The 21,924-nt window shown below is 38.3% G+C and overlaps 1 protein-coding gene across 1 annotated transcript in view; it reads left to right on the forward strand.

Moving 5' to 3' along the window:
• Positions 1-7,896: 7,896 nt before the first annotated feature.
• Positions 7,897-21,924, forward strand: part of stx17 (syntaxin 17) — a 22,762-nt gene continuing 8,734 nt past the window's right edge. The window contains exons 1-6 of the mRNA XM_007229452.4: positions 7,897-8,016; positions 9,476-9,691; positions 9,881-9,946; positions 15,013-15,232; positions 15,324-15,433; positions 17,398-17,448. Of these exons, the coding sequence (XP_007229514.3) occupies positions 9,569-9,691; positions 9,881-9,946; positions 15,013-15,232; positions 15,324-15,433; positions 17,398-17,448 (570 nt within the window). The 5' untranslated portion in view covers positions 7,897-8,016; positions 9,476-9,568. The remainder of the gene's footprint in view (positions 8,017-9,475; positions 9,692-9,880; positions 9,947-15,012; positions 15,233-15,323; positions 15,434-17,397; positions 17,449-21,924) is intronic.

Below are 21,924 nucleotides of genomic sequence, written 5' to 3' on the forward strand. Positions count from 1 at the left end.
AAACTGTGTCCAGAATTCATTTTAACATGTTGTCGCTGTCCAATGAAAAACAAGTATCTCCTTTTTGGTCAATTTTTAGTTTACTACATAATTTAATTAAACTTAAACAGTGTTACAATTTCTTGATGAATGGACCAGTATAAATTATCCTAAATAACCTAAAAAAAACTCTTTTTACATTGACTTCCATTGAAATTTAAGAAGGTTGTATCTCTCTCCTGTAAAGTTGCTGTTTTTCAGATACATGTTTTTTCATCGGACAGCAATGATATAAATTACTGAATTATTAAAATTATTTTAAAACCCTAATCTAGATCAGAAAAATCTGCCAGGTCCACTTAGACAGGGCTTTAGTATGTAATATAGCACACAATTATTATGTTATAACCTGCCAATACACCAATATTACGAGCCTTTAGAGGAAGGCAGGTATTCAGACACAACACCTACACACACACACACACACACACACTTACACACACACACACACAGGCAGGAAGACAGGCAGGCAGGTGGAGGGCAAGAAGGTTGGTGAAGCTGTCAGTCAGGGAGCACTGGGATCGATGCAGAGTGACAGGTAGCAGATCCCCCTGGAGTCTTCATTAAAGCCTTCTATTAGAGCAGGAGGGGAGGGGCTGATCCACACACACACACACACACACACACACACACACGGATGTATGTGTGTGTGTGTGTGTGTGTGTGTGTAGGGCTCATGTAATATTGATCAGCTGTTAGTGAGTTTGTTGAGAGGGATCAGCAGGGCTGTACTCACACTGTGACGAGTGGCAGCCAAGCTTTAGCACATAAATGGATCTGTAGCCCCTTCAAATGCAACACACACACACACACACACACACACACGCACACACACACACACTCACATACAAAATATATGCAATAAATATAAAGATAAGAGAGAAAACTGACATTAAGCACATAGAATGCACCTTAAAGCACTACTAAGTCAACCTTCAAAACTTAATAATACTTCTGTGCTGTCTATGAAAGAAAAACTGATCTGAGAGAGATGTTTATGGCTCCTCCCCTTTTATGACCTGGAAGAACATCTATGTTAGAGCTACCCAGTACTTCAGCCTTTCCTTGCTAACTTTGTCAGCTGTGTTACTGTGTTATTTTCTCAAACCTTTATCTTTGGGGAAAAGTAGGAAGTGCCTTTTGTTTTGTCTATCGTTTTTTATCTATTTTAAAAACACAGAGGTAAGGTTCTTGTTCTTGTTTCAGATTTAATTTTTACACACATTGACAAAAATGACAGTATGCAATATGCAATTATGTCTCAGGCAGATATATCAAAACACCTCGTTCATGCATGGCAAAGATATGAGTGAGTAGCTGACTGTTGACTGTTGTCAGGGTTTTAATAAGTCAGTGGCGCATCTGTATTTCCTGCCACCAAGATAGGAAAATGGCAGATCTTAACCTGAACACATCACACCTTGCGCACGGTGTACAATAAGGCCCATAATGGTTTACATATAGTGTCTGGTGTTTGGACAGGCAGGGGTCTGGGGGTATATCCTAACTCTGGACTGGATTTTCAAGACAAAAACAAAAACAAAAGAATTGTCCTCTGCTTTCTATTAGTTTCAGAGGAAACTCTACAAACACGTAGTACTATCGTTCTAATGAATTTCCCTCCCATGTTCAACCCTTCTTCAAATGTAAAGTTGGTTGTATCAGTTGTACGGTGATATTTACGCTGTTATTTGACAGATTGTATATTTTTCTCAAAAGGAGTTTCACATGAGGAGGCGTAGAGTTAGATAAGGTTATTAGGATGGTCCCTCCTCAATGGCTTGCGGTGCTACCCCTGCAAACCGGGACTCCCCCCAGGGGACAGAAGAGAGTGAGGGGGCAGTAGTAGTGAGAGCGGGGGAAGGGTGGTGAGAGACCGAATGTGGATGAGCACGCCTTTGGCCTTTCTGTTCAAACCTCTGTGGCACAAGCTGAGGTCAACAGTTTCAGACTGTCTCCTTAACAGATCTTTTCGTTTCAGCCGCAGGCACTTTCAGTTTTTCCATCCACCCACTTCTTCTTCTTCTTCTCTGTGCGTGTCTCTTCTCTTTCTTGCTCTTTTGCTGTTTTGTTGATTTTTGGACAGGATGTTTTTGTTCTCTGCCATATGTGAGAACTAATCATTTTTCACATAGTCTGTCTTTTAGTTTTTGATAGCTGTTGATGCTTTTGTGCTTCAGTGGGATTTGAGTTTCGGATAGTGACCTCTTAAAGTGACAAAATAGACAGACACATTGTTCTAGTGAACACATTTTGCGTAGTGTAAGTTGCACAGATGTTGACAGAGATGTGCAAAAGCACATACCAACACAATATGTCTATAGGACCTATGGAGAAGTATTTCCAATAAAATAGAATAGGACTGTCTGAGAAGTTATTGGCACCATGTCTAATGCCAGGTGTGGGAGTTATAGAGTCATTATAAAGCCCCTCAACATTGAGCTGTGGAGCAGAAGAACTGTATTCTCTGGAATAATGGTGCTCCATCCAATCCTTTTGGAATAAATTGGGGAGTTGGGGATGAGGTGGGGTGGTGATCATTCAACATCCTGACCTTATTAATGTTTTTTTTTTTCAATGAATACAATCACATTCTCACTGCAATGCTACAAAGTCAAGTGGATGCGTTCGAGATATTGACACTATGGGAATGAATGTGGTTCATCATTTGGTACAATGATTTCGTACCACCCTGCATTGGCGTAGGAACCGGGGGGGATGGGTGGGACATGTCCCACCCAATATTGGAAACAGGTGGATTTGTCCCCCCCAAAAATTATATCGTTTCGCTCAGATCAGCTGTACTATTAATGAGGAGACAGACCGGACCAATCACGGAGCCGGTTCAGGTATTAAGTCCCGCCTCTCAGCACAAACAGCCAATCAGCTTGCTGGTTTTGCGGCCCGCGGTGTGCTAGTGGGGGAAGCCCCGCCCCCTCGCTGTGAGATTTAGCAGCGGGATCGGGCTGCAGCAGCTTCAGCTGATTAAGATCTGGATATACGGGGATTTTTCTAAAAGAAAGGTAACGATAGGCTAACCACATAAACTGTGATGATGTTTCTGATAGCTGGTTAAAAATACAAGACTCTAAATCAGCACACAGTTTAAACCCACTGTGATTAATAAACTGCAGCTGTGTGAGTGAGTTAGCTTAACTTTGGAATTAGATAGATTGGAAGTCAACGTTAAAGAAAAAAATAAACTATATACGTAATGTTCAACTTGCCCTGTACCTGATCAGCTAATTACTGTTTCATTTTTAAACTGTCTTTATTAATTTAGGATTACATGATTTACTGTGAGCAATAATGAACAAAAATTCATTTATTTAACTAGTTATCTAGAAGCCAGATGTAGTGGATAGTCAGAATTTAGTACAGTACTTTATGTTTGTCGTTTAAAGCAGTTTCTTAACCCTGATCACTGCCCCAAAATTGTGTTTTCCACCTGATCCAGCTGATCAGCTAATAAACAGTCATTTACTGAGTTTACTGAGTTTAATCATGTATATCCAGCAGTGTATTAGACACATCATACCACCACTTACTTTATTAAATGTCTTTAAAGCAGAGAAAGCTCTAGAATGTGTAGAACAGTGTTAATATTCAGTAGAATATGTAAGAACAGGGTTCACAGTAAGGCCACATGTCCTGACGTTTATAATTAAAATCTTTATGAAACGTAAAGTTACATTCTTTTACATAAAAGGACACCAATCTTTAGAAGAGCTCTTAATAGAAAAATAAAAGCGTAGGATTTTTTTTAAAGAGTGGAGAAAATGTAAATATACAACAGAATTGATATGCCAATACATGATTATAATAATAATAATAATAATAATAACCAAATCTGTTATATTATTTTAAATATTAGGTGATAACTGATCATTTTTGTCATATGTATATGTATATGCATATTTTTTTTCTTACAACAGTAAATGTAATGTGAAGTAACATGTTTAGGTTGTAAAATCACCTTGTCAACTAATAAAAAACAAAATACAGAAAAAAAAATATTATTTGTGATTAAAAGTAATTTCCACAAATGTTGTTCTAAGAAACTATAGGGTTGGCTTGGGTTCATATTGGCAAATGTGTCCCCCCCCCAATATCAAACCTGCTCCTACGCCCTTGCCACCCTGAGTTTTAAAAAATGTTCCAGGAGGGTTAGACTGTAATGTTACAGATATATTGTTCTAGGAGCATCCTCATCCTAACATAAAAATGGGTTGCATTACAATGTTATTAGAACATTATAATAACTTTAAAATAAAATTCTCAAAACTAAAAAATTAAAACTTTGATGCAAGTGATGTTGCGGTGATTAAATAAAAATCTTCTACTAACCATAAATATGATAGCTGGAAAGGCAGAAATACCCCATGTACAGTTTTTAGTTTCTAAATCAGTTTCTCTTATTTTGCTATTTATAGATATATGTTTGAGTAAAATGAACATTGTTGTTTTATTCCATAAACTGGTGACAACAGTAGTTTGTCCCAAATTCCAAATAAAAATATTGTCATTTAAAGCGTTTATTTGCAGAAAATGTAAAATGGCTGAAATAACAAAAAAAAAGATGCAGAGCTTTCAGACCTCAAACAATTTTATCACAGTTTTCATGCATCTTGGCATGTTCTCCTCCACCAGTCTTACACACTGCTTTTGGATAACTTTATGCCACTCCTGTTGCAAAAATTCAAGCAGTCCAGCTTGATTTGATGGCTTGTGACCATCCATCTTCCTCTTGATTATATTCCAGAGGTTTTCAATTTGGTAAAATCAAAGAAACTCATAATTTTTAAATGGTCTCTTATTTTTTTCCAGAGCTGTATATGGCACCAGTCCATTGCAAGGTACCAAATACAACCATTCACTTACACACTCACACCTAGGGGACATTTAGCATAGCATATTCACGTACTACATGTATTTGTGTGAGAAGGAAGAAGGAGAACCCACAAGATTATCACATGGATACGGAGAAAACTAACTTCTGACTGACGGTAGCCAGAGCAGGAACTGAACCCACAACCCTAGGCTTACTGGCTTACTGATGCCCCCCTAATTGTTAGGGTGTAATACCCTAAGTCAGGGGGTTAGAATAATGGGTTAACATGAAATTAACACAACAGGAGGGTGTAACTGCAAACCTTATATCCACAACGCTTCAATTTGATTCAGATTCATAAAATGATCGCAGCAAAATCCAGACTGACCCACCTCTAAATTGGCTAAATTGCCAATCTCTGCCTATCTTTGTAAACGTGCCAAATGTGAGCATGCACCTTTGTACACACTTCATGTGCAATCCTGAAATAACCTTTCGGTGTGAACTACAAAGTGTCTCAGTCGTGAATAATAATAGTAGTGCATTGGATTGGAGCTCAGACTGTTTGTAAACTGTGAGTGTCTATGGTGTAGGTGTGGTGGTTTGACACATACAAGGAGGTTTATGAAACCGATCTGCTCTGCGGCTTCTCTTGTGTGGGTGATGCCTTTGTAGGTTACCTGCTTGCAAGTGGTGTCTGTTTGTGTCTCTCTTCTTTTATTTGCGTGTGTGTGTGTGTTTGTGTTTGTGTGAGAGAGAAACAGAGAGAGAAAGAGAGAGAGAGAGAGAGAGTTTGTGCAAGTGTGGCTGGAAAATAAACCTGTAGTGCCTGAGCTTTTCAAGAAGCCTTTGGGAGCACCAGAAATAAAGTGCGTGCGTGAGAGAGTGAGTGAGATTGAGTGAGAGATAGAAAGAGAGGGAAGGAGAGAAAGAGAGAGAGAGAGAAAGAGAGAGAGAGAGAGAGAGAGAGAGAGAGCACAGCAGGCTTTGGTTGGAGCTCAGTTCACACATGTGGTTAATCTGCTGGTGTTCTCTTAAGCCGGAAACACTGATCACTAGGGCCCAGAGGGAGGAGCAGGTGTGTGTGTGTGTGTGTGTGTGTGTGTGTATTTATAAACTCTCTGCCACTGTTACACACATACCTCCTGTTATTCTCAAGATTTTTTTATGTGATGTATTAGTCGCAATGACATTTACTGCTATTAATGTTGACAAGATAGACAAGAATACCACAATTGTCAGGTATAGCATGATTGATTTAACAGTAATTAACCTACATTTATCTATCACACACAGGACGTTAATCACATAAATTACTTTAATTACTTGTCATACCCGGAGGCAGATACTATTTACATGCACTCTGTTACATGTACTCTAGTAAAATTGGATCAAAAATGCTCTGGAAATGTTCTTCTCTTTTATTTTTAAATAAGCATACACTCTATGACCAAATGTTTATAGACCGTTTTTCTGAAGAATGCATTCAGCTCCTATAAATTGCAGCCATTGCTGACATAGGTATGCAAATGCACACACAGCTTGTTTAATCCATTTAAAGAAAGAAGATTTGGCAAAAAAAATAGGACTTTCCACTTTCGATGGGCTAAAGAGGTATAATGCCCCCAGTATTGAGCTGTGGACAGTGGAACTGTGTTCTCTGGAATGATGGTGGAGCTCCATCCAATTCTTTTGGGTTGAGTTGGGGAGTTGTGATGGATGAGGTGTGATGGTAATCATCCAACATCCTGACTTCACTTACCCTCTTGTTGCTAAATGCAGTTATATATGCAATTTTATGTGATTATGCAACAAAAACATTAAAATAAAATGTTGTACAATCTGTGATCTGTTGTGGTTGGTAATAAAATAACAAAAAAAACAAACAAACATTAGTTACATGCAGTACATATTTTTTTGGGTACTTCCTGTATTCTCTCTTCTAGGTAAGCAAAGACTAGCTTTAATACTTCTGCTGTGTCTGCATGTTGCTTTATAGTTGGAATATAATAGGGAGCTCTGTTTTTTACATATATTTAAACTTTGTGGCCTTTTTACCAAAGTAATTTGAATCTTTGGAAGTGTTAATATTACATTGTAAATTTTGCTTTGAAGACATTAATGCTAAACAGTAACAATTAGACTAAATCTTTTTTTGAAGATTCAAATCTTTTAAGAAGTAGTTCAAATGTGATTTTTGAAGATTCAAATCTTTTAAGAAGTAGTTCAAATCTGATTTTTAAAGATTCAAATCTTTTAAGAAGTAGTTCAAATCTGATTTTTAAAGATTCAAATCTTTTAAGAAGTAGTTCAAATCTGATTTTTGAAGATATAAATCTAACTTTTGAAGATTCAAATCTTTTAGGAAGTAATTTAAATCTGTTTGTTTTTAAGATTCAGATCTTTAAAGATCTTTAAAGTTTAAATTAGTTTTTTGAAATTTCAAATCTTTAATGAAGTAGTTCACATCAGTTTTTTTTATTCCTATATTTTGAAAAGTAGTTCAAATCATTTTTTAAAGATTAAAATTTCTTAAAAAGAAGTTTTTTTATTCAAGTCTTTTTAAAAGGTAGTTCAAATCGGTTATTGAATCTTTTAAAGAGTAGTTTAAGTCTGTTTTCAAAAGGATTAGAATTTCCTAAAAAGTGGTTTGAATCTGTTGTTTTTATTCAAGCCTTTTTAAAATGTAGTCTAAATAAGTTATTTAAAAGATTTAAACATTTTTGTTTGTATCATTTTTCGAAAAGATTTGAATATTTTAATGACAATATATTGATAACTTGTTAGTGTACTAGTTTTGTCTAATTTTGTCTAAGTAACTTACTTAACAATAATAAAGTATTTTTGGTTCCTTTTTTTTTTACAATCTATTTTAATACTATTGTTCCTGTACACAATACTGAGTATTACATGTATGAACAAATACACATAAATTTTTAATAACCCCAGAGTAATATAATAAACTGTAGCTAGGGTAGTTTCCTGATTTCAGTGGTTCCTCAGCGGGAGGCGTTTCCCTGCCCGGGTCGGACAGTTTTCAGCGCTGCACAAGGAAGTCTGTGTAAGATGTTTACTAACAGAGAGAGAGGCTGATCTACAGACCGAGAATAATGCAGTGAATTCACTGATTCCTGAGTCTCTGACAGGTGAGGAGCTGAGTTCACACACTGATACAGGAGCGCTGGGTTCATGTGTTCCTGTTCTGGATACAGAAATACAGAGCTGTTTAAAACCGAAACCATTTCAGTTTAGTGCAGTACAGCTGGACTTGAGTATCAGCTGGTTTATCACTATATTTATTATATATTTCTTAATATACTAAAAGCATATATCTTTAAAATCATGTTAATAATGTACTCTTTAAACTGGCTCAGATCTGAGATCCATACAGAAAGCTGGGTAGTAGAAAATACTCAGTTTCGTTTTGACACAGTTCACAAAACCCTGTTTATTTAACAGTTAATCTGGCAAATTAGCTAAAATAAGCCCAAATCAAACTCCAAACAAGAGAAAACATTAATGTGGTCTTTTATGATGTTCTGACTGTACTGAGAGTCCTGCATTTTGTTTTTTCATCCTGCTTATTGAGAAATCATGAGACTCAAGGGCTCTTTCAGTAAGCAGGGGTGGGTGAAGCAGGGAAATCATGTTTAAGTAGTGATACCCATCACTTTGAATTAGGGTAAATCTGTACTCTTTAGACCACATGATCTCCTTCTGTTGCTCCAGTACTCTATGACCAAAAATATAAATCACTGTTATTTCATCAGACTTCATTAACAGAAAAACAGCTGAAGAATAATAAAAAATAGACCCATAGAAAAGAGATACGCCAACAACTTTAACACGACTTCCTTATCAAAACTAAATATTTTAAATAGTTCCATAAACACTATAAATGGACCTAAACTACTCAAAGTTTAAGTATTCAAAAGAGATCTTTCTCAAAAGCAAGTGAATAATTGCTGTTTGCTGTTGTTTTGTTTTTTACTCTGATAAAAACACTTATATTACAAGGAACAGCAACAGGAGCTCCTTAGATAAAGTGCTGTACGGATTTTTCTCCAGGCAGGAAAGAGCGTTTAGCTAGCGAGCTGTATCTGCTTCTTTGGTGGTGTTGTTCTACACCGTGCATCACAGCGCCTCTAGCGGTATGGCAGTATGTGAATCCAATCTTTACGCTCCTTAGCACATCGGTTGAGTCCCAATCCCTTGAGATACTCTTACGTTCGCTGTTAAACATATCCCTGTGTTCTTGTGTTGTTTTTTTACAGGTTGATTAAACATTTAAGTGATTACTAAATAAAACATGCTCAAAACAAAGTGCTGTACCAGGCTGTACCCTGATTGGTGTGTTTAACTGTGTGGACAAGATTACTTTTAAAAAAATCAACTTTACAGAGAAAGCTTTCTACTAAATTTTGGAGCATAACTATGAGGATTTGATTACATTCAATGACAATATTATGTTTTCTTAACTTGTTAAGCCTTATACTTTTCATTGATGCTAATTATTTGATTTATCTTTAAATTTTCCAGCATTCTACCCAGTTTCATTTATTCTATGTCTTGCTTTGTTTGTGTGTGCCCTCTTTCTCTCAACAGTACAAGAAACCGTAGGTGTGTAGGTGAGGAATGTGGTCCTTACATGTGTGGTGGAGTCAGTGACCTTACTGGCAGGTCAAAAAACGCCATAACATGGCAGATGAGGTGGGCAAACTGCCACTCCGGCGCCTGGAGCCTCCAATCCAAAAATTCATCAAAGTAGCGATCCCCACTGATCTGGAGCGCCTGAATCAGCACCAACACAACATAGAGAAGGTATTTACACTTCCATTCACACACAACCTGGACATAATCAGTAACTTGTATTAAGATAAGACAAGAACATTAAGGGTTTATTACATCTCACACACACACAGCACACGACTTACTAGTCTCAGTAACAGTATATTTTTGAACAATTGAGTATGTTTTTATTTATTCACGATTTCAATTTTCTCTGTTCAGTTTCAGAGAAGTGGCCAATGGGACAGACTTCACCAGGAGCATATAAATGCCAGCCGGACAGTGCAGGTTTGAGTTTACAAACACATTTCACCATTACATTTAATGAAGTTAGCAGACGCTCTCATTGATTACCAGGTATCCAGATCAGAAACTTTCAGCCAATGGTAAAACTGCATGTTGGTGTGTGTTGATATCTACAGTAATAGATAACCTTCATTTCATGGCACCATAATGTTTGGAACGAAACAGAGGTAGGTACATTTGGGTACATTGCATTTCTTGGATATTGAGCAGATAAGATATTTGTCTACTACATCCTACAGTTCAATAAATATAAGTGTGCCAGTACCTGTGGCAGTTTCACAAACAAAGTTGTCTGCTTCAGATCATAGGCAGTCCACACCTCTTTCTAGTCAGCACTCTAATACTGGTTAATCTTGGTCTCATTTGTCCACAAGACCTTTTTCCTTATTTGTTGCATGCTTTTTTGCTAACTGTAACCTGGCCATTCTGTCTAGTGGCTTACATCTGGCATTTTAGCTTCTATATTTCTGTTCGTCAAATCTTCTTTGGATAGTGGTCTCCGGTATTCGTTTCTGATCAAAGATTAGTGAGTATTCTTCTGGTTTCAACAGTGGGGGACTTTCTTTGCATACCAGTCCCTGTGTGTGTGTGTGTGTGTATATGTGTATGTGTGTGCCAGATAGGGCTGCAATGATTAGTCGGTATAATCGACAATGTTTACACTCAACTTGGTCTTCTCCAAACGTGCCTAAACACAACAGATTACATATTTAATCACTAAATATCACTAATCACCACATTTAAACAACATCCAGATGTATAATTGGGTTTTAAATCTCATGTTCAGCTGTTTATATCGTTTTTTGAGAGATGGAGAACATGGCAGAAATAATCGCTGACTAATCGTCTAATCAAAAAGATAATCATCAGATTAGTCGACTACCAAAATAATCATTAGTTGCAGCCTTAGTGCCAGAGCAGGAGCATCCCTTGCTACCTTTAAGAAACTCCTGAGGGCACAAAGTGGTCCAGCGCTCTTAAGTGCTGCCATTTTGATCGAGAGATCGCTGGTTCAAATCTCTGTCATGCAGCATGCATCAGCTGTTCGATGGACTTGTTCTCTCTGAGTGGGTAGATGGTGCTCCTTCCTCTCATCACTTCTAAGGTGATTTCTGCTGCACGAGGCGTCTGTGAGCTGATGTATCAGGACCGAGTCGCTTGGATTTCCTCCGAGCGCACTGTGATGCTAGCATCGGTGATGCCGCATCAACAGCGGTGACTTCACATGTGTCGGAGGAGGCATGTGCTAGTCTTCACCCTCCTTGTGTTGTGGCATCACTTGTGAGCTGAGCTGCGTAGTAGCTAATTAAGTGGGGCAATTGGCCTAGCTAAATTGGGAGAACATGGGAAAATTTAGAAACAAAAAAGAAACTCCTGAAGAGCTCTTCAAAAAGCACTTACTCTCATAACACCTCTAACAAACTAACTACTTCTAACCTCATTTCCTTCTTCCCCTACTTTATTATTTTTTTTTTTTTTTTGCCTTGAACTTCTGTGTCCTCTATTGCTAGATGTACATCATTATTCGGAAGTCACTTTGTATAAGAATCCGCTAAATGTCATGTAATGTAATAATATAATTAATGAGCTCACCTGTGTATTCTTTCTTCTTAATAATATGACACACAGTAGATCCCAAAATACTAAAAGGTTTGACCAATGTCACTAATAGTCTTATTCTTAAAAGCTTTTTTTTTACTTTCATTGGCACTCTTTATATATATTTTTCAGAAGAAGTGCAGTGGCTGTCCTTTAGGAATTTGTGGATGGAGTTCATACTGCGTAGGTTGGATATGGAGTAAAGTAGAGCAGAAAGCAGAGCAGAAAGCCCTCCAACACAAAAGAAACACTGTGTGCTCTTTGTGTGTAGATAGGTAATATAGGTAACTTCAGCCTCTGGTGTGTTGCATGGTGTGTGTGTGTATGTGATGTTACTATGATTCCTTTGCTCTTAGAAATGGTCCAGACAGGCGTGTAACTCGGTGTTAATGTCTCTTAGAGTCTGTTCGAGGTGCTCGGGGGACTGTGTGTGTGTGTGTGTGTGTGTAGTGTATGTGGGTGTATGTGTGTTTGGGTGTGTGTTTTTTTGGCTGTGACCTTGGCACCTGCTCTGTTTCCCCTGGAGACCCTGGAGAGCTTTCCCGTGTCCGCCGCTGTCGGGTGTATGAGCGCCGGGGTGTGTTTGTGTGTCAGTGTGACATAGATGGCTGACAATACACAGAGGCTGGGGTTGTGTATACTGTTTAAGTGCCTCTCTAGAGAGGGAGGGAAAGAGAGAGAGAGAGAGAGGTAGACATAGAGAGAGAGGCAAAGGCAGTTCTCAAACATATACGTTAGAGAAAGAGAGAGAGGGAGGGGAGACACAAAAGAAAAGAAGTGATAGGCTTTTACCTTTTGACCCCTGGTCTTGATTTTCACCTTCGTTTTCAGAAGTGTGTGTGTGTGTGTGTGTCTCTCTGTCAGTGAGAGATCATGTTGACGTGTCAGATACATGAACACACAGGCAGGTGGTTTCTCTGTGTGTGTGTGTGTGTGTGCGTGTGTAGTAGTGTATATCTGCTTGTTGTTATAAAGGGGCTTTGTTTGTGTTTATTTGTTTGTTCGTGTGGGAGATTATGTGCCGCATGGTTATTGAGAGGCTGTAATGAGCGCAGCAGAGTGTAACTATTTGATTGGCCCACTGTTGACCTCTGACCATTTGGCCTGAGGCTGAAGAATTGATCCATAATCCCCATGATGTTGCCTGGAGAGTGTATGTGTGTGTGTATATGGGAAAGAAAATTGCTGCATTTCTTTAGCAGATCTGTTGCCATTTGTTGTCCTATAGAAACACCAGTGTTTTATAAGTGGACTTTGGGAAAACTGGGTCCAGTTTCCAAAAAAAATATTTGTACATTACATTATATTTGGCAGACGCTTTTGTCCAAAGCGACTTACAATAGTGTAGTACAAATATAATAGACATTAAAGGTAAAAAAATATAGGGCCTAAAGGAGGTCAAAGGGAAATAATGGGATAGAGGAGTAAAGGAGGGGAAGAAGGAAATGAGGTTAGAAGTAGTTAGTGTGTTAGAGGTGTTAGGAGAGTAAGTGCTCTTTGAAGAGCTCTGTCTTCAGGAGTTTCTTAAAGATAGCGGGAGATTCTCCTGATCTGGTAGTGGAAGAATCTCTCGCTATCTTTAAGAAACTCCTGAAGACAGAGCTCTTCAAAGAGCACTTACTATTTCAGCTTTATATGTTTGAAAAAGTTCTAAAAAAAAACAATTGGAATTCATGAATATAATTCACACAGACACACAGTATATTTAATTATGTGTTTGTGTGTATATGTTCTTATGATCACCTCACACTGTTCTTATACTGTAAAAAGAGTTCAGGAGATACACCTGCTATATGTTGTTAAAATACTGTTGGAGGCTACATAAGGAAAACAAGGGTTTCTGATGTTATGTTTTCATATTTTCCTTACATATGTTTCCTTACTTCCTCCTAGTACATGTTGGTTGAAGTGTTTTAGCGCTTAGTTTAAAATGTTCCCCGGTTTTTAGGGTACTATAGGTGGTTTTCATGTTGTTTGTTTCTGTTTTCTGTGGTGATTGATGTGGTGCTAAGAGGCAGTGGTTATTATGGTGATACTGTTAGGCTGCTATTTCTAGATTTTCATGTAGATGCTGTGATAATGTTAAGTAGTTGTTAGGTAGTTGCTATGGTTGTAAGTGATTTTCTTTTTTTTTCTTTGGTGTTTCTAGGTAGTTGATATAACTTCCCAAGTGGTTGCTCTGGTGTTGCTCTGATCATCCAACATCCTGACTTTAGTAAAGATCCAAACTAGGAAAGTCTTCCTTCCCTAGACAGTAGAGACAGTTGCCAAAAAAAGAGAAAATATATTTTTAAAACCTTTAGACCCTTGTTTTCAGAAGATACAGTAAATGATAATTTTTTCAATACTTTTGTCTGTAAATAAATATATAAAATATTATATATTTTGGGTAAATATCAATTGTTCTTAGAGTCAACAGCTTCTTATGAAGTTAGGAAAGCAATCTAAGAAGATTTGCTTCTTTGTTAAGATACTTTTGTGATTCCAGTCCCTTAGAGCAAAAACTTTAAATAAGAACTCCAGATAAAATTGACTTTGGGTGTAGTAAAACATGATAAAGAGAACCTTTGTTGAATAGCCCACCTCAGTTCTCCCGCAGCTTTCTGAGATTCAGTATTTCATTTTTTACAGTTTGTCCAAACATGTTTCAGAATGGATGATATGGGGCATATTTTTCCTATGAAGATAAATCGCTTTTTACACTGTTATCCAGGCTCAAAGTAGCTCCACACCTCATTGGTAGAATCCGGAGAGTTCTGACATGTAAAACGAGTCATTAATAACTTTAAAAGTTAACAAGAAGCTTATTAAAAACTACTGTTTACAACCTTTAGTGTAGCTTAATCTCCGGGTGAAAAGTTAAAAGATGGGGGCACCCGCAGATTAGATTATGCTACAGTTCGTAAACAGTGTTTTTTTCAAACCCCCGCTTATGCAGCTTTGCCATCAAGCTGCCGGCCCTCAGAGGGAGCAAAATTGGCCCTGTTCCCTCCGGGTGGGTAGATGGCGCTCTCTCCCCACATCACTCCTAGGGTGATGTCTGCAGCATAGGGCGTCTGTGAGCTGATGTATCAGAACCGAGTCGCTGCGCTTTCCTCCAAGCGCGCTGGCTGATCGACAATGCTGCATCAGCAGCAGCTCGAAAAGAAGCGGTGGCTGGCTGTATCGGAGGCTGGCTGGATGTATCGGAGAAAGCATGTGCTAGTCTTCACCCCCCTCGTGTGCTGGGGCATTAATAGTGATAGAGGGAGTCCTAATGAGTGGTTTGGGTAATTGACCGTGCTAAATTGCGGAGAAAATCTGTAACCACTGGTTGTGTTCATGCCCGGTTTCAGGTAATTAAGAGGCAGATTACAAAGCACTTCAACACAAAGCCTCTCTACAATAGTAAATGTGACTGTTATAATCTGTCATAACAGATCTATCTTTTTCTGTCTGTCTCTCTGCAGCAGCTGCGCTCTAACCTGAGGGAGATGGAGAAGCTGTGTGGGCGTGTCCGCAGCGCCGATGCACCAGCACTAGAAAAACTTGTGCAGCCAATTAAAGAGCGTGCCTCTACCGCTGCTCAAAACTTCCTGAGCCTCCACGCCGACTCTGTCAACAATCTGGGGACCCGGCCGCAGCAGACGCTCACCACAGGCGCAGTCAATACCTCTGATGCTGCTTACAGTGAGTGTGTGTGTTTGTGTGTATGTGTGTGCTGGGGTGCTGGGCTGTATAAATGTACACTATGGTGTTTATATTTTGTAAAATGTTTCAGGTGATGCAGATGTGGGCGGAGACAAGCCACTTTTCACTCAAAATCAACTTTTGCTGCCAGCAATCCCACCGGAACAAAATGCTGCAGAGTCATGGGACTCTCTGGAGGAGGTATGGGACATACACACACACATATAAAGCTACTTGTCTGGTCAGTAAAGCCAGACAGCTATCTGGATGGGGTTAGTTTCACAGAGGGATGTCTCTGAAATAAATATATCACACTTCTACTCCGTGATAAAACTCTTGCATCCAGACAGCAATTGAAAAAAACAGGAGGACCAGTGAGTTTTTTTGGCTTTCTCGGTCACGTGACATCGCGTTCAGTAGCTCCTTCATTTCCACTCGCTGTTGTGTTCACGTGTATCTTTGTGGAAACGTGCGCCCAAAGTGTAATTACAGTGCATGGCAGTGGACAAATACCTATTTTATTAAACTCGAGGTGATGAAACTCAGAGATGTGGATCCAGATGGGACTAAAATTACTGGAGTACCAGCGAAAAAAAGTATTTTAGCAAAAAACAGTTGTTAATTTAGCCTGTAATTTTCAAAGGGGACGTCTGAGAAAAACACATAGATGGTCGTTTTGGATGAGAATAAAATCACAAAGAATCTCCAAAAAAGAGAAAATTACCCCAGGACACCCTAAGAAACTAATCCTGTCCGGATAGGGCTTTAGTGTTTAAATATAAATACCAATCACACATAAAGTAGTTATTTCACTACTTTACATCACTTGAAACATCTCATAAGCTCTCCTCGTAAGAGTCTAGTATTATTTAGATATCATCCAACACCAGTGAATAAATCATTAAATCACACATGCACTAAATGCACTTATGAATTTGTATAGTTTTTAAAAAATATATATATATGATTATGATGTCAGCGTCATAAAAACACTTCTTTTAAAAAGGGTTTTTATATTCCTTTTAATTTTTCATAGTTGTTCCTTAACGTTATTTAATTTAAGATAAAACGTGTTTCTACACTCACTGTCTGTGTTATCAGCTCCACCTTGCAGTTACAATTACAGACTGTAGTTCATCTGTTTTACTGCATACTTTATTATCTTCCTTTCACACTGTTCTTAAATGGTTAGGACCCCACAGGACAGATTTATTATTTTTGTATTATTTAGGTGGTGGGCCATTCTCAGGATTCTCAGCACTACTGGATGAGACACAGCAGTGATGCTGGAGTTTTTAAACACATCTGGGTCTCTACTAGACTAAGAGTAGTCCACCAGCAAGAAATATCAAGCTAACAGTGTCCTGTGGGTAGAGCTTAGATCGAGCCCAAAAAAATAAAAAAAGCCCGACCCAACCCGGGCCTGTGCACGATCTTCCTGAACCTGTCATGACCTGACCCGACCCTTAAACTATGTCATTATGTCATTTTTAGTAAGTATAGGTTAAAACTGAGCTTTTTAAAAACATTTTTGGGCTGTTTGAATGAGCGAAATCTGTTCAGTATGATGTTAATTAACATTGCAACACTGAAGAAGCATAGACCTATTATTTAAGAACAGCTACACACAGCGCTGCAAGTCAAATGCAGACAAATGGAGGAGCTCACGTGTACCCTCGGTTCTAACTTGTTTCGAACTTGTTAAAAGCCATTTTTATTTAAAAACTATTTGAATTTGTTTCTTAGCTATATTTTGATTAGCACGCCATAGCTTTATATAAAATCAGGTGCCTACATCACAGACCATTTTCTTGAACCCGATCCAACCCGAGGAAAGTGGTGGGAAATCGGGTTCAGGCAGTGAATCTAAGCTCTACCTGTGGGTAGCGTTCTGTGAGAGCTGATGAAGGACTAGAGGATGACGAACACAAACTGTGCAGCCACAGATTCAGAGCTACTGTCTCTTACATTACATCTACAAAGTAGAGCTGATAGGTAGGAGTGTCTACTAGAGTGGACAGTGATAGTCTTTCATTCATCATAGGCCACATTGGCTAGTCTGAGCTGTGTATATTCAGAGAGGGTTGTCTTTTCACAGACATGCTGTTTAATGTGTGCATCTCATTGTAATGTTTTTTATGTGTGTGTTTGTGTGGTTTCTCTAGGACCTACGTGAGTTGAATGGTTTGGTGAATGAATTCTCATCTCTTGTTTATGTGAGTATCAACCCTTTTAAAGGGGTGTGTCAATATTTTTTACTGTCTGTCTCTGTCTGTATGTGTTTTATAGAGCATGTTCACTGTGTGTGTGTGTGTGTGTGTAAGAGAGAGAGAGAAAGAGAGAGAGAAGTGGTTGATAAAGTGCAGTGACAGAAACATTAAGGGTTTGCGAGGGCTGTCAGACAGAAAGCCTGTTGTCCGTTCTTAGAGCCAACAAGGAGGTATTGATCCCATCAGTGCGTGTGTGTGTGTGTGAATGAGTGTGTGTGTGCGTGTCTGTGTGATTGAGCACGTCAGTGACAGTCCGTCAGACCTGCGCTAACCAGCAAGGATTAATGAGAATCGAGACGATCTACCTGCCATCATTACACACAGATACGCACACACACAGAGTTGGAGTTGGAATCAAATACAGTTTATTTGGGAAAATTGTATAATTGAAAGGAGGCTCTTGTACCCTGTTGGGCTGCGTCTAGCCTGAATACAAGATAAGATACGGTTGAGCTTGGAGGCATATAGGACCCCAAACTGTCTTCCAGTGTGTTGTAGAGGAATGTCTAGCAGTCAGTGATCTCTCACCAGGAGGTACACTACCCATCTGTAGCTTCTGAAAGTTTTTATAGGGCAGTAGCCAATCACTTTTACTCCCTCTCGTGGCAAAACAGCATGTCTAACAATAGAAATAAAGAAAATAAAGGAACGTAAAGCCCTACCCTTGGCTGTAGGGCAGTGAAACTGATTTTTCTTTGCAACTGAAACTCCAGCCAATACAAAGGTTTAAGGGTAACATAGTCTGCTTTCAAGAATATTGTAATATAACATTGTAGATATTTTTATTTTGTTTAAATGTTGATATTGTATGAAAATGGCAATATTATTGCTAACGATACAATATGGCACACATCTACTCACTAGGTGTATCCCTTTATGACCAAAAAGTGTATCTCAAAGTTTGATGCAAGGTTTCTGTTCCAGTTAATTAAGTAAGCTAAACATTTGCATAACAATTTTGATTATAAATAAGGATTAATCTACAGTTACAGTAGCTAAAGGAATCATCACTGTAATCAGTTGTGCCCATTCTGTTGTATGGCATGTTATAGTCCAAAAAACGTATCCGTTTTTCTTACTGCAAATGATCAGGACTAAGACCAAATCTTTTTTGGTTGGAGTTAAATTTGGTTATTTGGTCTGGAATAGCGTCGTGATAGCGTCTCGTTTTACACCTGCTAATTTAGTTCAGATTAAACTGACAAATCTAAAGGTCCAGATCAAACAGATAGAAGTGAACTCACCCTATCCAGCTGTGAAAACTGTGCCAAAACTCAGAAGCAAAAAAATGAATCAGAAGCAAATGAGTGATTCCAGAAGCAAAAGTCTTTAGCAGCAAAATCAACAAAAATCGAACAGAAAATTCACAAACAACAAAAAAAATGCAGGCAAAGTCCAAACTGAAATAAAAACTGTAACTGCAAAGAATAATAAAGTAACCAAGTACATTTAAAAATATATATTTGGTGTTTTTTTTTTTTCTTTTGAATTTGCAACATTCACTTTTTCATTTTAATTCTTAAGATTTTGATTGTGGAGTTCATTTTTTTTTTCATATAAAACTTTTGGCATGAAATTCACTCCATACGGTTCATTATTATTATTATTATTATTATTATTATTATTATTATTATTATTATTATTATTATTATTATTATCAGTAAATAACTATATAAACTATATAAAACATTCTACTATGAACTAAAATCTGTTACAGACATATATAACACACAGTTTAAACAGTCAGGATCCTACTGCTGGTCCTGACTTTGTAGGCTTTTCCTTTGGTTTGTGTCCTCACAATGTATGAAAACAAACACAGAAGTGTGTGACACCATAATTTCTCACGTTTTAGATGTGCTGCCTGAATTGAGGCATTATGCCGCTCATATCTGATGTAGGCTTTGGGAGGGGAGGGCTGGTGTGCTTTCCACGTGTAGAGGCAAACACTCCGGGAAGAGGACAGTTCAATCATGGGATTAAAAATCTGTCAGCTTCTGTTTATCCTATCCTGACGGAGTGGAAACTCCCACTGAAGCTGACGTACAGCGCCACGGCCAATGACGACAATCTAACGAACTTATTCAGAAATAATTTGCCATCATTCAGATTTGATAAAGTAAACTAAAAGTTCAAAAGTTTGGAATCAGCCTTTTCAATGATAAAAGAATATGGGGACATCTGTTCCAAAAGCATGTCATACTGAAATACTTTAACCATGTTCGATGTCCGTGTTGCATTTTACACTGTAGCTTGATTTAATTTTTTCAGCTGTGGGTGGGTGGTAAAGAACAGTGATGTGTGTGGGTGTGTGTTGTGTGCGTGGGTGTGTGTGCTTGTGTGTTTGGGTGTTAGGAGTGATGTTTGCAATTTTATCACTGAAAACGTAGGTGTATGTTTGTGTGTATACTGTAGGTGTGTAACGTAATAGTGCGTATCCTGGGTTATTTTCCACTGTTAGGTGTGTGTTTGTATTATTATGGTTGCTATAATACACAGCCTGGCCCAAAAAAAGTCTTCACATGGATTTAAGTGATAAATGATGTGGGGTTGCTACAGTTGATCAGCTGTAGGTTCAGCAACAGTATGTGCTGAAAAAAATGAGGTCAGCTGACTACCTGAATATATTGAATATAGACCAGGTTATTCCATCAATGGATTTTTTCCAGGATTCATGGTGCTGGAATTGTGAAAGAGTGATTCAGGGAGCATGAGATCATCATTTTCACACATGGATTGTTCACCACAGAGTCCAGACCTTAACCTCATTGAGAATCTTTGGGATGTGCTGGATGGAGAAGGCTTTGTGCAGCGGTCAGACACTACCATCATCAATGCTGATTAAAATAAATCTTAAAAGGCGGTCCAACCAAATACTATAGTATTTGGTTGGACCGCCTTTTAAGATTTATTTTAATCCAGTGTTGCATTAATTTTTCACCAAGATCTTGCAGCAGCATTGATAATATGACCTTTTTTGAGCCAGGCAGTGTATTTATTTAATGGGTAAAATGCTATTCTAAGACTGGCAGCCTATCACTCTTCTTCAATACAAACATGCACACATCAGCATAAATAGATGCATAAGCCCCTTTGCTATTTAAACAGCGCAGGAGCAAGGTGTGAAAATAGACTGTTGTAAGACTGTTGAGCATGTAAGATAGCAATGAGCATTGCAACGTGCCTTGCGTAAGGTGTTAGTTAGGGCACACTATGTTATTTTATGATTATTAAGTATTCCCTTATTTTAATATATAATAAATGGTTACCACATCATGTTGGAGACTGGAGTTCAATTCCTGGTCTGGGTGACTATGCTGTGTTACACCAATAAGAGTCCTTGGGCAAGACCCCAAGAAAACATTAGATTGGCCCATTTCTGTAATATGAATAACATTGTAAGTCACTCTGAATAAGAAAGTAAAAATGCTGTAAGTGTAAATAGAAGTGACTGTTATGAAAGTTTCTTAAAACGCATTTGCATTTACCATAAGTATTATCTAAAAAAAAAAAAAAAAATCATATATGCATTAACACGCACACACAATCTAGAAATCAAATATTGGTGAGCATCAGGCATAAAATAAAAGATTCCCGGGTAGTTGCAGATTTCGTTTTGTGTGTGTGTCTGTGTGTGTGTTTTGTGTGCAGTGATTACTCTGAGCTCACACTGATTTAGACAGAGAGACAGCTGCCACTCTTTGAATATTTCATAAGCTTCCGACCGACCACCCAGTTGCCCCCGACGACCGGCCCCCTGCCCCCTCAAACAAGAGCCTCTGCCCCCTCCTATCTCTCCTTCTGCCCCAGTGCACAGCCTTACCCCACTCAAACCCACCTTCCAACACCACCAAGGGTGAGGGAGAGAGAGGGAAAAAGAGAATGAGTAGAGTATTGATACTTGTATTAATAAAACAGTAATTGCTGTAAAGTAGCATAGCATCTCAGCTACCATAGATCTCTATATAATGTTCTGGAACATCCTAGTACATTCAGTATTAACCAACACAAAGATTTCTAGCCATGCTTTCTCTTCTTTTGCAAGTCTTTTGTTTTAAGACAAAACGTTAAAACCTAAAGTGTCTTGAGATATGATAAACCAGAAATGAGAACACCTTGCCAGCTGTGAAGCATGGGGTTGATTTGTCATGCTTTGAGGCTGTGTTGCCACAAAAATGATCAGCCAACTTTGGCTACAAATGTCAAACCATCAGATGAAAGGATAAGAGGATGATATCTACAACAGCAAAGAGTTGTGTCATAGACAAAATGTCATAGAAACTTTGCAAACTGACTTTAAACAAGCTGTGAAGACAGGTGACTCAATAATACCCGTATCTAGAACTAGAGGCCTCCTGCAAAAAGGTGGGACCACTTAGAAATGTGTAACAAAGTGAGTGTTCTTATGTCCTGACTTTGTAA

Source organism: Astyanax mexicanus, chromosome 1, assembly GCF_023375975.1.
Source record: "Astyanax mexicanus isolate ESR-SI-001 chromosome 1, AstMex3_surface, whole genome shotgun sequence".
Lineage (NCBI taxonomy): Eukaryota > Metazoa > Chordata > Actinopteri > Characiformes > Acestrorhamphidae > Astyanax > Astyanax mexicanus.